General features: G+C 65.3%; 2 protein-coding genes across 2 annotated transcripts in view; both read right to left on the reverse strand.

The window, feature by feature from the left end:
• CPLX2 (complexin 2) overlaps window positions 1-5,103 on the reverse strand; it is an 8,432-nt gene extending 3,329 nt beyond the window's left edge. The window contains exon 1 of the mRNA XM_026047402.1: window positions 5,052-5,103. The gene's annotated coding sequence lies outside the window, so the exon portion shown is untranslated. The remainder of the gene's footprint in view (window positions 1-5,051) is intronic.
• Window positions 3,243-13,804, reverse strand: part of HRH2 (histamine receptor H2) — a 27,153-nt gene continuing 16,591 nt past the window's right edge. The window contains 2 exon segments of the mRNA XM_026047517.1: window positions 3,243-3,499; window positions 5,052-5,135. Coding sequence (XP_025903302.1) covers window positions 3,243-3,499; window positions 5,052-5,135 — 341 coding nt within the window.

The raw sequence follows: 13,804 nt of genomic DNA on the forward strand, positions 1-13,804 counted from the left end.
GCGCCGCGGGGACCCCCCCCGCGACGGGAGATGCCCCGGGGCGCCCGCAGCTCCCCCCGGTGTCGGGGAGCCCCCGGTGCTGCCCCCCGCGCACCCCGTTAACGCTTCACCCTGACAGCAACCAGAGAGGTGCCCGACATGGCCCCGTCGCTGCCGGCCCCATGTACCCGGGCACCCATGTCCCCTCCGCACCCGTGTCCCCTCTGTCCCCTGGTCCCCGAACTGAGCTGCGGGCGCGCGACGGTGGCTGCATCGATCGCGGAGGCGCGGGGCCGGCTGCAGGAGTTATTACAGTGCCTGATGAATCTCCTCGGGCCCTCTTCTAATAGCTGCCATTTAGAGGCTGCACACTGTGGTTTTGGGGGGGGCAGGGGCAAGCCCCCCCCCCCATCCTCGTCCTGCTCCCCATGGCCAGGCCCGGGGGTGCTGGGGTCCCGGTGTGGCCTTGGTCCCTGCAGAGGGGCTGGGCCGGGTGCAGCAGAGCCGCCCGGGGCAGCGCTGGTGCCTCCTAATTAATCCACGCCGGGATTATTAACAAGGAGAGCAGCCCTTCGCAAATGAGATTAGCGAAGCCGGGAGGCAGCCATGGGCAGGACTGTTATTTTGCACCCAGTGGCTCCAGCCAGGAGAGCTGCTGGAGGACGTCGGGGCTGCTTGGAGAGCCCTGTGCCCCCCAGCACTGTGGGGTGGCACAAGCGGAACCAGCACCTGCCCTGCGCGGGGTACGTGGCCCAGGCAGAGCCTCCTCAGCACCAAACTTGTGCCTGAATCCCTGGCTCCATCAAGGACGAGTCTTGGCTTGGAAACGTGGAGAGGACACGGCCTTCCCGCTCGCCTCCCGTTCTGGCCTCCCCAAACGACCCCCTGCGCCGAGCGCAGCCCAACTGCACCGGGCCACGTCCTTCCTAGACTTTGGCATCTGCCCACGGTCACCTTTTCCACTGTGAGGGCACCAAAGCTGCCCCTAGATGCCCCTCGAGCTCCCGTGTGGCCTCACTACCTGTGGCGGCTGTGCCATGCGGGCACCGTCCACGGTGCTGCTTGTCCCATCCGCCCGCCCGCCCGTCCGTCCGTCCGCGGGTCCCGCGGCAGCCCCGCTCCGGGCGCTGACGTCAGCGCTCCCGGCAGCCGGGCGGTGGGCGGGCGGCACCGCTCCTATTGTATTAAAAATAATACAGCGGAGCGCAAATTCATTACAGATAAGTGTGACAGCCAGGAGGAATTAACGAGCCCGTCTCTCAGCGCCTGACAAACGCCTCCTTTTGTTCCTGGGATGGGTCCTGGAGTCCTGCAGGCTTTGGAGACGCCTTGGCTTGGGAAGCGCATCCTCCCCCAGCAGCCTCCAGCGGGCCGGGCTCTGCCCCCGGGCGGCCCTCGCTGGGAGCTGCCACCCCTCAGTGGGGACCAGGCGCTGAGGCCGCGGGGTAGGTGGGCGCCGCCGCCCCGGCCCCCGTTCCTGCTGCTGCGAGAAGCACGAGGCTCCGTGTCGGCGCGGCCGACCGCCCCGGCGCTGCAGCTGTCGGTGCTGCAGAGCGCCCGCGGCAGGCGGGCTGCCCCCCCCGGGCACCAGCCTGGCCCCACGGCACCCACTTTTCCTCTGCTCCGCCGCCCGTGGATGCTCCAGGACCGGGAGTACGTGGCAAGAGGGGCCTGGGGGTCCCAGAGCCGAGCGTGGCTCCCTGCTCCGGCGCCCTTCGGGAGGATGTTTGCAGGGCCGGGGTCTCGTGCCTGGCGTGGGTGCCCCACATGGCACCAGGGTTGGCTCCACGGGGCAGCTGGGAGGCACTGTGATTCTCAGGTGCCTGTGTGGAGCTGAGTGGGAAGGGAGGAGAAGGGAAGGGAGAGGAGGGGGGGCAGCACCGTGGCCAGATGGAGGAGGAAGTGCCCAGTGCTGCCAAGTGCTGCAAGGCGCCTCCGTGCCGGGGCGCAGGGACAGCGCGGGAGGGATGGAGCCAGCGCCGGTGCCAGGGCCCTGGCAGCACCTCCCTCCCGCCGGCGCTCAGGGAAAGGGCACGGGGCCGCTGCGGCACTGCCCAGCACGCGACAGGGGACAGCGCTGCCACCCTGCCATTGTTCCCAGGCCCCACGCGGTGCCAGCACCCATGGGCGAAGCTGCACAGGGCTGCGCTTGCAGCCACCCGTGCCGCGCCGCAGCCGCCCTGTCCTGCTGCTGCCCATTAGCACAGGGCACTTATTTATTCCCCCCTCTCCCTGGCCTGATCTTTACAGAAAATCATTATTGGCCCTCCTCATCTCGCCAAGGGATTAAAAGTGGTTAACTTCATTTCCAAAGGCTTTGTTATGTTGGTTTTCCCTCGGCTGCTGCACAAGGCGATTTCCACAGTGCCACTTAGGCGGCTTTTATCAGGTTGTCTTCTGGAGGTAATTGGGTTTTTCAGGAGCCTGTTTAAAATTCGTAACCCAGCCTCTTAAACAAAACAAAAACAGCAGCGGCGAGAAGGGGAAGAGGCAGCACAAAGCGCCGGCAGCTGCAGCCTCGGCAGCGCGGCCCTCGCGGGGCCCCGGCGGGGACAGGGACGGGGACAGGGACGGGGACAGCGCGGGAGGTGCCCGCTCGCGCAAGCAGCTGAGCACGAGCACACTCGGCCCACGGCCGAGCAGGGGCTGCCAGCCCCGGCTGCTGCCGCTGTCACCGTTGGTGACACCGCACAGTGCAGAAGGGACCCGCGGGCAGCACGGAGCCGAATTGGCCCCCGGAGCCAGTCTCGCAGCAAGGCTCCTGCTGGCCCGATGCCGCGAGAGCCGATAACCTTGTGCTGCCCTCCCCGCGCCGGGCGACGCTCTGTCCCTGGTTAGAGCTGGCGCTTAGTTTGAAAGGCTGCTGGCGAGCGGCGGGGAAGCGGTGCTGGGGGCCGCAGGCTGTGTCACAGCCTGACCGCGTTCCCTCCTGCTCCCCAGGGATTGATTTCTGGTCTGGGAGCAGCTCCCAGAACAAGGGCTGTTTCCCCGCTTTGCCGAGCAGCTGGCAGGAAGAGGAGGAGGGAGCCTTGCTCGCCCGGCCCCCATGTGCCCGAAGCATGGGATGTCTTCCCCGCTGAGGCCACGGCTATCGGGGTGTTTGTGCAGGAGCTGCATGGCACACATGCGCCCTGCTGCCTGGGACGAGGCAGCGGGATCCAGCCCTGGGCATCCCTTGGTGTCTCCCGGGCAGGGGGCTTTGCTGGCTGCATGGGGGACCCTCATGCCCAGCTGCTGTCTGTGCCCTGCGCGACCAACCGCCCTCACGGCCTGTGCCAGCGGCTGTGGCTTTCCCTGCTCCTCTGCACCACTGTGATGGGCCCACCGGCATCATCCTCACCGACCCGCCAGCGTGATGGGCACGAGCCCATCGGCAGCGCTACTGTGGCTGCCGGCACCAGCAGCGTGGAGTCGAGTGCCCTGTTCTCGATGGGCTCCGTGGTGCCCAGCTCCGTGGTGCCCGGCTCCGTGGTGCCCGGCTCCGTGGTGCCAGGCTGCAGTGCGCACTGGCAGGTGGGTGCTGTGGAGATGGGCGCCAGATGGTCGGCGGGGCCGGATCGCGGCACCGCACGCAATTAGGGATGTGTGTCCCCCGGGGGGCCCTTTGCAGGAGCTGTTTGCAACCTGGTGCCTGCACCTCCTGGGCCAGTGCCCAGCTCCTCCCGAGGCCACGGGTGCTCCGGGAATACAGCAGGGAGGCTGACAGTGAAAGGGGCCTAAGGGGGCCAGGGAAGGAGGTGACGGGGCTCCCAGCTCTCCTGCCTGGCAGCATCCCTGGAGTGGCACGAACGCCCCTGGGAGTACCTAGATATCCAGGAAGTGGGCAGGACTTCCCTGCAGGACACACACTTGCAGGCTGGCTTGGCTGCCCCTGCTCCCCGTGCAGAGCCCAGGGCACCCGTCCCTGTTCTGCCCCAGTGCCGGCGGTGCCGGAGCGGCCGAGCGCTGCGGCGGTGGCTGCCGGTGCACAGCCAGCGTCCGGCCTCTCTGTGCCTTGCATTATTAAACGGAGCCACTGCAGCCCCTCGCTGCTCATCCGGGCTTGGCCACGCCGGGAGCAGCGATCCCGCTCCGCAGGCTCGGGGGGCGGGTTTGGGCAGCCTGCAGGTACAGCCGGTTCCCTGGGTGGTTTGTGACCCCCTGGGCTCCTCATGCAGCCTCTTCCCGGCCCTCTGCGCAGCGCGGGCTGCGTGCCAGCTCCCCCTAAAAGCCACCACGCACTCAGCCGCGCTGCTCTCACCTACGCTGCTCTCTGCTGCCCACACAGCAGGTACTTATAGCATCGACGTCCCCAACGCTGTATATGAAGGCGCGCTGGCGGGAGCCGCCCTCCCGCAGCCCGGGAGCCCCGCGGCCGCACGGCCGCCCGGGCACGGAGCTGGGAGCACACGGTGCCGGCGGCCGCTTTGCCGGGCTCGGGATTGCAGTGGGAATTGGGTGCCCACTCCCTGAGGAAAGCCTTGGGGTTTATCAGCATCCCCGAGTCACGGAGGGGAACAGCGCAGAGCGCGAGCTCACAGTTCGTTCTGGATTCGTCAAAGAGGACGCAGCAGCAGGGCCGTGGCGTCCTAGTGCCAGCACCCTGCCCTTAAGTTAGGCCTCTGGGATTCAACATGTCTAAGGTGCCACAAACCCAACATCCCTCCCACCTCTCCTGTGGACATGTGGCCAGCACGGGGACCCCGGTGTGGTTCATCCTGCACCCCGCAGTGAGCACCCTGCTCTGCTATGGCAAGAGATCGGGCAGGGACAGTGTGTCAGGGACATTGGCGATGCCACCCTGCTCTGCCCAACCTCCCAGGGGGTCACGATGCTCCAGTCCCCACATGATGGAGCCAACTGAAGGCCACGATGCCAGTGTCTCCCCAATTTCTGCAGCAGCTCTGGCTTTAAAACAACTGTTTTCAGCAGGATTTGAAGTCCCTTTCCCATCTGGGCGCTTGCAAAGGCAAAAATCCCGTGCTGGCCCCATGCCCGGGGCAGGACGGTGCCCCAAACCTGCCCGCTGCGGCTCCTGTCCCGTCGCCCCCGGCCGCGTCCCTTCGCCGCGGGGAGCCCCGCGTGGCACCTACCTGGGTGCGGGCAGCGCCGGGCGTCTGCTGGCTTCAGCACCGAAGGCAGCGGGGGCGGCTGGGCATCGCAGGCGGCGCGGCGCCCTGCGGGACACGGCACGGCAGCAGCGTTAGCGTCCGCGCACCCGCCGCCCGAGCCTGCCCGGGGGGCCCTGCGCGCTCCGCTCCGGGGCGCACCAGGAGAGGGACACGCAGCTGAGGCCACCAAGGTGGCCGGAGCACCGGGGGGGCATGAGGAGCGGCTGCGTGACAAGGAGCAGCCTGTGCAGGGCTGCCCCGGCGCGGGGCACCTCTCCTGGCCTGGGGACAGCGGCCCCGCCGTCTCTGCAGACACGCGGCAGTCTGGACGCCTCCATTAAATATTTACAGGGCTCTCAACTCTTTGAGGGTTTTAAAATTTCATATTAACTCTGCATTCCTTAGCTTTCACATGATGAATTTCTTTCTGAGAGGAGGTAATTGCAAGTTAAAACAAGCAGGCAAACAAAAGCCCTTACGAGGTCTTGGCAAGCTGAGGGCTTTTCTCCTTTCCTTCCGACTTCAGCTGAACTTAAGCAAACTTTTTCTTTTTTTTCCCCTTGTCCCTTTCCTAAATGCCCTTGAAATGCCCCCTGACAAGCTACAAGCTGGGAGACCTGGGGGTGCTACCCGAGCTCTGCAAGGGCTCCAGGCAGTTTTTATGCAGGTGAGTGATGCCGAGACTGGTCCAGAGCCGCCTCCTCCATCCCGTCACTGTAAGAACATCACTTGTCCCGGGAATCTCCCAGCCATTCCCACCACTGCCTTCTCTGAGCAACCAGCCCCTGGGATCATCACTGGCTTTTAGCAACTCTAAACACCCGAAAGGAGCCTGTAAACAGCCCCTCCGGGAGCAGGGGCGTTGCAGGGGTGTTTTCTGGGTGAAGGAGGATCGTGGGGATGTCACAAATTCATCCAAACTTGTGACAAAGTCTTTGCTGCGGCCCTGGGGAAGGAGGGAGGACTTGGCAAATTGTAGATAAACAAATGACCCGAGGGAGCCAGGGCCAAACACAATTAAACAGCGACAGCGGAGGAGCATGGGCTCTAATGGATGGAGGCTGCATTTTTAAAGGCATTAGAGAGCCAGGAAGAGCTGTCCCGGTCCCGGAGGCAGAAGGCATCGTCAGCCCAGCCCGTGCAGCGCCAGGTTTGGGGAGGGAGCAGGTCATGCCCGGGCATGGAGCTTTCGTGAGGCCGAATCCCAGCACCAGCTCCCAGCCCCTGGCACCGGGCACAGCCCTGGTGTGGGGACAGGCCCGGGGAGCTCCGTCCTGGGGGATGAGCAGGATGTGACAGCTCTGGGAGGCACCTCAGCCCCTCCAGGGCGCAGAGAGGCTGAGAGGGACACAGCAGGACCCCGGAGGTGGCTGTTTCCCTGGGAAATACAGCCAAGAGCTCAGCCTGGAGCAGGCTCAATAGCAGCATGAAGGTGACCTTTGCTGGGGATGCCTGCTGCCTGCCTCGGGCTGCAGGGAGCCGCCGGAGCGGGGCAGGACGGGATGGAGCAGCACGGCAGGGATACGGGGCTGGGGGGGCAATTCCTACCCGCAGCCCGGTGCTGAGCAGGGCAGGATCTGTCCCTGCTCTGCTGGATACATCACAGGGTGTAAATCCATCCTTTGCCTTCCCTGCAATGCCAGGGAGCAGGGAGAGCAGAGGGATGCCCTGCCCGGGTGTGCCAGCACCCTGAGAAGGTGCAGAGGGTCCTCACAGTGTTGTTGGGGTCCTGCGGGGAGCACAGCGTGGACACGGCCTTTTTATCCTGGGCCAGAAAGGAGCATTTTCCCGGCAATGGCAGGACCTGCCGGTATCCCGTGCTGCACTTGCTCGCACGAACGCTGGGCCTGTCCCAGCACCCGGACACAGGGATGATGCAAAGGGAGTAAGAAAGAGCGGGGCAGGGCGGCCTGTGCCCAGCTGTGCCCCAGCTCCCGCAGTGCCTCCCTGGGGGCCAGCAGCAGCGGGGTTTTATCCAGCTGAGGGATATCAGGACACGGTGCCCAGGGAGAGGTTAATGCCCGAGAGGTTAATGCCCGGCCGCACGTGGCAGGAGGAGGCTCTGCCCCACATCTCTGCATGCTTCTTGCGGCCCAATGCACCATCCTGCCTCTCTGTGACGGGACGCCTGCGGCTCAGGGTGTCATTCCTGGAACACTCCCCGGCAGAGTCCCACGTCCGAGAGACCCTGGCACACATCCCAGCTCCTTGCAGCCTCTCCAGCTCCACGTTCCATGCGGATCTCGCCTTGTCCCACAGTGAGGATGGGGTTCTGGGCTTGGCAGTGAGGGGCTGCACTGGCCAAGACAAGGAGCCGCTTGGAGACGTCGGTGTGAGCGCTTGGAGGCCAGAGCACCCTCGGCACACGGAGTCCGCGGCTCCTGGGCAGTGGGGCAGGCAGGTCTGCAGCTGCGCTCAGAGGCCCAGAGCTGCGGCCCCGCTCCCCTGTGTGCTCGGAAGGGCTGACCCGCACGGATGTGCCGCAGCTGCAGTGCACCGGCTCGGGGCTGGCTCCAGAGCTGGCGGCAGCACCCGGACAGCCCGGGCGCTCCGGCAGCCTCAGCGGAGCGGGATAAGCATGAGTGTCCCAACCCGCTCCTGCCGTGCAGGACCCTGCGGTGCTGCTCGTTGCCCTCGAAAGCTCACGCTGCCAGCCCAGCCAGCACAGGCCTGGGTCATACAGTCCCTGAGCGCAGTCCTTTGACAAAGATGAACAATATTTCTGAGCATTTGTGGAGGATTTCATGAGAAAGGTGCAGGAAACAGCCAAGAAGGGGCAGGACCCGGATGGACTGGGTGTTTGCAAGAGAACCAGGCACCTGCAGGACAAAAGAGCACAGGAAAGGCAACCAGGGCTCCTAGCGTCTTTCGAGGTGGTACCAGGTGAACCAGCGAAATGCCAGGGCCTGGGGAGTGGGCTGGGGAGCCCTGGGTGTGCAGTGCGGGCCCCGCGGTCCAGAGCACCCTGCGGAGCTGGAGCGGTGGCCGGGAAGGCTCCCGGGACGCGGGCAGAAGGAGCGCTCACGCGAGAGCGCCCGCGGGAGCGCTGCTTGTTTACCCTGGCTGAGCAGGCCTGATTGCTCTCTATAAATACACCCGGCGAGTAAACACCAGAGAGGGAGGAAGCGCGTTTAAACTCAAGGATGATGCTGGCATAAGAACAAATGGGCAGGTCCGGCCAGGAATAAACGCAGGTTGGAGGCGAGGAGCCAGCTCCTGTGACGGCGGCCCCGCTCCGGAGCGGCCTCGTGGCAGGGATCGCGTGCGGAGCCGCAGTGCAGCCGGGACTCGCTGCTTCCAGAGAAGATGAGCTCCGGAGCCACCAGCTCTGCCCAGGGCAGCTTTGGACTGTTGGGGAGCTTGTGATGGCCACGCATTGGAGCTGCTTGGTGGAGGCAGAGCCACTGGCTGGGTGCCCTGCACGTCCCTGCACGTGCGCCGGCCTGGCTGTGAGCGGCGGGAGCAGGCCGGGCTGCGGCTCCCGGCAGGATCAGCGCTTCTCCAGGTGACTTCTCCCCAGACAGACAGTTTGTACCTGACCTCAGCCGGGACTTCACAGCTCGGGTGCTAAAATCGTGATTGGAAATGCGATGAAGCTTCCCTCCTTTCCCAGATGATCGGGACAGGGCCCGGCTCGCGGTGCCTGGCGCAGGCTGCTACAGAAGTGCCGGGAAGAGCTAAGGTGCGAACCGCAATCGTCCTCCAGCTCTGCGAGGTGTTAATAGCTCTGTCTATGAGGGTCATTTCAATACTAATGTCACCGCGCAAGCCAGACGAAGAAACAAACACACAACCCACAGCCGAGGGAGACTTTGAGACATTTTTCAGTTTATCTCAGCTGAGCACTCCCCGTTTTCCCCAGGAACACACAGGGTTGGCACGCCAGGAGCGGTGCCATCGGCCATGGACTCTGCTTCTCCTGGCCATGCTGGAGCTCAGGGAAATGTCCCTAGGCTTGTCCTAGGGCCCTGCATTCTTAGTGGGGGACAAGGGCTGCCTCTGCAGCAGGGACACCTCTCTGCGCCCTCAGCCTCCATCCATCCTTTGCTTCCATACGTTGGCCAACCCTGGGACCCCCATCTGCCTCACATTGCTCAGGCTCCTTCACCCGCCTCAGCTGGCGGCTGCCGCCGCTGCCAGAGCCCAGCTGGGCGCGCAGAGCAGCTCCGCTCTGTCCTGAGCAAAGGTCCAAGCCCTGCGTTGCTCCTGTGAGTCACCACGCCAACAGCCTCGGGCCGCGGCTGCCTGGTCACGCTCGTGCCATGTGGGTGGCCCCGCTCCGGCAGCTGCTGCCAGGCCTGGCACAAAGCAGCCACCTGCCCGCGCGCTGCGGCCGCGACAGGGGACAGGACAGAGCACAGAGCGCGGTGGGGAGAGGGGCTGGAGCCTGCGGGATCAGAGCTCCATGGAGAGGCACTGCAGTGGGGATGGTTCATGAGCAGCTGGCCTCAGCTAGGGGAGGAAGGATGGACAAGGGAGACAGGGAGATGGGCACCGAGAGTGCGGCGCGGTACCCAGCTCCCCAGCACAGAGCGCTGCAAAGGAGTCTCCAGCGGGTGCAACCCGGGGCCCAGGATGCTCCTCCCCGCTCCGGAGAAACCCCCACGCAAGCGAGGGCCAGGCAGCCAAGAGGGAGCCCCGCGGCAGAGCCCGGGAGGGACGCGGCCATTCCCGGCCTCAGAGCTGCCGGCGGCTGCTAGGGAAGCACCGCTCAGCCCTGCATCCTGCCCCTGCATCCCGCATCCCGCATCCCGCATCCCGCATGCCGCCTGTCGCAGCCCCGCGGCCGCCGCCCCGTTACATAAGCCGGCGGCCCCGGGAGGCTCGGCGGGCCGGTCCCCGTGCCCGTGCCCGCCTGCCGGGCCCGGCCCCCCCGGGCTCTGCGGCACGGCGAGCCCGCCCCCGGCCCGGCTCGGCCCGGCCCCGCACCCACCTCGCTCGGCTCGGCTCGGCTCGGTTCGGTTCGGCTCCGCTCCGGTCCGCCCCCGGCGCAGGGAAGCAGCCGCCGCCGGAAGGGAGGCGGGAGCCGTAACGGCGGGGGGGGCCCGGTGCTGGCTCCCCCTCCGCCGCGCGGCCTCCGGGCGGGGCCGGCCCCGCGCCCGCCCCCGGCCCGGCCCTCCCGGCGCTTCCCCGGCCTCCGGCCCCGGCAATTGCCCCTCGCTCCTGATGTCTTCCCACCCCGGTCCCGTTCCTCCCGTCCGGTGCTTGGCCACCTCCGTTAGCTCCCCCTGCCTCCCAAGAATCCAGCTCTCCCCACTTCCCGCATCCCGCAATTGCACCCTGGCATTCCAGGCATCCCCCTCACTGGTACCCGACCCTGTCCCTGGTGCCCGCTCAGCTCCTGATGTGCTTGGCCATTGCTGAGGATCCAGCAGGTTCCCCCAGGGCCTGCCCATCCCTCCTGCTCTCCTACTCCCCCCATGGCAATTCCTCCTTTGCCATCCAGCAATTCCCAGCACTTGGCCTTCATCCCAGGGCTTTGCACTTCCATTCCCCAGACCCCACTGATATCCTCATGGCAGCTGACAGAGGGACTCTGTACACAGGGCATGTCTGAGTGCCCCAAGGTGCCGTCTGTGCCCCCACCCCTTAATCCAAAGATTCCCCTCTGCACCCTTTGCCCATTAAATGCCCATTTCCAGAGAAGCGCCAGTTGAGAGTCTCAGAGGGATGTGGGTCATCCCGAGGCTGGGAGAAGATGGAGAGTCAAAGACAGGACAGGCTTGTGCCCTTGAGTCCCCAGGGCTCGAGGACAAATGGGTACAGGCTGGGGACAGGTCCTGCTCAGCAGGGCTATGCAGAGAGGTCACCATGTCCCCAGGGAGGGGTCTCCAGTGTGAGGCACTGCCAGCCTCTGCTGTGTCCTAGGGAACAGCACCTGTGGGGACAGAGGCTGTGGGGGTGTGTGGGGTCCTCCTGGAGATGCTGAGTCCTCTCTGACCTGAGGAGGGGCTTGGTGCCCCATCCTAGCAGAGGAGTTGCTGCAGGCCATCCAAAAAATGAAGGCTGGGGGAGCTGGCTGGGGAGAGCTGAGCGAGAGAAGGGTCAGAAGAAGTGGCCTGTGATGGGAGGCTGCAGAGCCTCGAGAAGAGGGGACGTGGCCGGGCTGGCTGTGCTTGGAGCTGCAGGTGAAGGGATTGGTTTGATCTCCTGGATCACTGAGCTGAGTCCAGAGCCTGACCTGCAGAAAGAGGGAGCAGGCTGGAGAAGGAGGAACCTCCTGGGAAAGAGGATTTTTAAAAAGATGCCAGTGATTGAGGCTTCTAGGCACATTGGCTTCAGCTTTGTGACTGCCCCAGCTCAGGCTGCCCTGGCTCCAGGCTGCTTCCCAGCGCAGCTTCCCTGGGCCGGCCCTTGCTCTGCCGCAGTCTTTGCAATGGGCTCAGGCACCTCTATCCCAGGTCTCCCAGGGGAAATGGGCTCCTGCTTCTCCGTCCCGAAGCAGCTGCAGGAGGGATGTGTGGTAAGGAGTGGTGCCACCGCAGCAGGGTTTGCTGCAGCCCGGCACGCGGGACGGTGCCGGCCGCCCTGCTCCCCGCCATGCAGCTCATCACACTGCAGCTCTCCGCTGCTGCCCTCCTTGCAGGGCTGGTGCGCGATGGGGAGGCTGATGAATAAATCAATCCCCCTCGGTGCTGAGGCAGCACAACTGCGATGCAAATAGGAGCAGCGCTTGGGCCGTGGGCCTGGCGGCTGGTGTAGTTACCACTTGTGAATTCCCCCCATGTAGCTGCCGCATGCAGAACAGCCTGCAGCCAAGTGGGCAGCTCTGATTGCCTTATCACCATGTTTTATTTATTATTCGCTCAATATTCAACCTCGCTTTCTCTGTCCCACATTCCTTCTGGTTGCTCCTGCCTGGAAATGGGAGCAGCGGTTTGGTGAAGGGGTGCTGGGCACTGCAGGTCCCCCAGGTTTGGGGGGCCCCATTGCTTCCCTCTGTGGCGCTCCTGCGACGTGTCCAGGACTCGGGTGACTCAGCCCCTGGCACGGCCACCGTGCCGAGCAGCGTCCCTGCAAGCGGGAGGATGGGGCTGCGGGAGTGACCTTTGCAAGCCGGCAGGAAAGCGCTTTTAGGGCTGAGCCAACCTCTTGCTTTGCCAAGAGCAGCGCTGTCCCGAGCGCTGGGCGGGCGCCAGGCGCGGGAGGGCACCGGGTCCCGCTGCCCAGGCCGGTGCTGCCCGAGCGGCCGCGGAGCTGGCTCCGTCTGCCTCCCGCCATCTACCTGCCGCTCCCGGCTTGCGGCGGGGCCGGGGGATCCGCGTGGGAGGTCCCGGGCTGCCAGGGAGGGCTGGGAGCCGCCAGGAGCATCCAGCGCCTGGTGCATGGGCAGGTAGTGGCAGTGATGCCCCAGTGAAACGCACAGGGCAGCCAGCTGAGTGCAAAAGAACCCCCCCAGGCAGATAATACTGATTTGGGAGCGGGGAGGAGCTGCTGCCTGGGTGTCTGTGCGTTCCCTGGGGCGCCTGCAGCGCCGGGAGCACTCTGGGAACTGTAGTCCTGCCTTTTCCTCCACCATCCTCTTCTGGAGGCCGGGAAGCGGCTGCCGTTCCCCCTGCCGGTCCCGGAGCGCCGTCGGAGAGGGGCCCCGAACGGACTGAGCCGCCGCACGGCCCCGCTGGGTGCGCAGAAGCCGTCCTGCATGGAGAGGTTGGGCACGAGCCGCCTCCCAGGGGCCGCGGGCGGACGGAGAAGCCATCGCAAGAGCGAACGCTCTCGCGGCGCTATCGACCGCAGCAGCGCGTGCCGGGCCGGCAGCAACGATCAATAGTCGTTTTTCTTCCCCGCCGTCACCCGGCTAATGGGAGCCACCAGCCCTCGCTGCAGAGCCGAGCGGCAGGGAAAAGGACTCGGCGGCCCCTCCAGCTCCGCAGAACTTGCTGCCTTCCCCATAGGTTCCTCCTTCGTGGTGGCCATGGGCGGTCACGTCCGGGCAGGAGGACATTCCCGCCCAGCCCAGGGACGGTGCCAATGTGGGGATTTTTCCCATGGTGGCGGCAGAGGGGGGAGCTGGGGAAGAGCTAAACTTTCCCAGTGTGAAGCGTAGGAAAAGGAGCTATTTAAATATTATCTCTGCAGCCTGGCGTGCATGCAGCCGGGCCCTTATCAGGAGAGGGAAGGCAGATAAATCAGCCGTTCCCTTTAGGCAGATGAGCTTAGAATAATTAGGTGGCACAAAGTCTCGTGGGAGAGGCTTTTGCCGGTGAGAAGGTGGTGCAGGACGCGCCGTGTGCAGCTCCGGGCTCCGGTGTGGTGACACTGGTGGTGATCTGGTGAGGATGGAGCCCACCCGTGGTCCATGGGGGCCACATGCCCCCCGTTGGTTGCAGGCTCCTGCTTGCACCATGCTGGGTATGGGGTGGGCGGCTGGTGAGCCTGGGTCTGTCCTGTGTCCGAAGGGGGCTCCGCACCCTGCGTCGCGCTGCCTCCAGGGAGCCCAACCAGGATGGGCGGCTGCACCTGGGGGAGAGGTGGGAGCCGGCGCTGCCCATTCCCATCCCGCATTAGGCTGGAGTGGCTGGTGGGATGGCTCAGCGCACTGGGAATGCCTATTCATGGTCTCGGCAAAGTCACTGTAGCCGCCGTCCCCAACGCTCCTGTTCTCCGGCGTTGGAGGCAGGGCGCGGAGATGCTGCCCTTCATGGCAGACTGCAGAAGATCGATGTGTTTTTGAAGCCAAATCTGAGTTTTTGCCCTCAAACCGCGCGGGAGCCTGCTCCGAATGCTAAGCAGCT

Source organism: Nothoprocta perdicaria, unplaced genomic scaffold (genome assembly GCF_003342845.1).
Source record: "Nothoprocta perdicaria isolate Ctin4 unplaced genomic scaffold, notPer1 scaffold_5, whole genome shotgun sequence".
NCBI classification, from domain to species: domain Eukaryota; kingdom Metazoa; phylum Chordata; class Aves; order Tinamiformes; family Tinamidae; genus Nothoprocta; species Nothoprocta perdicaria.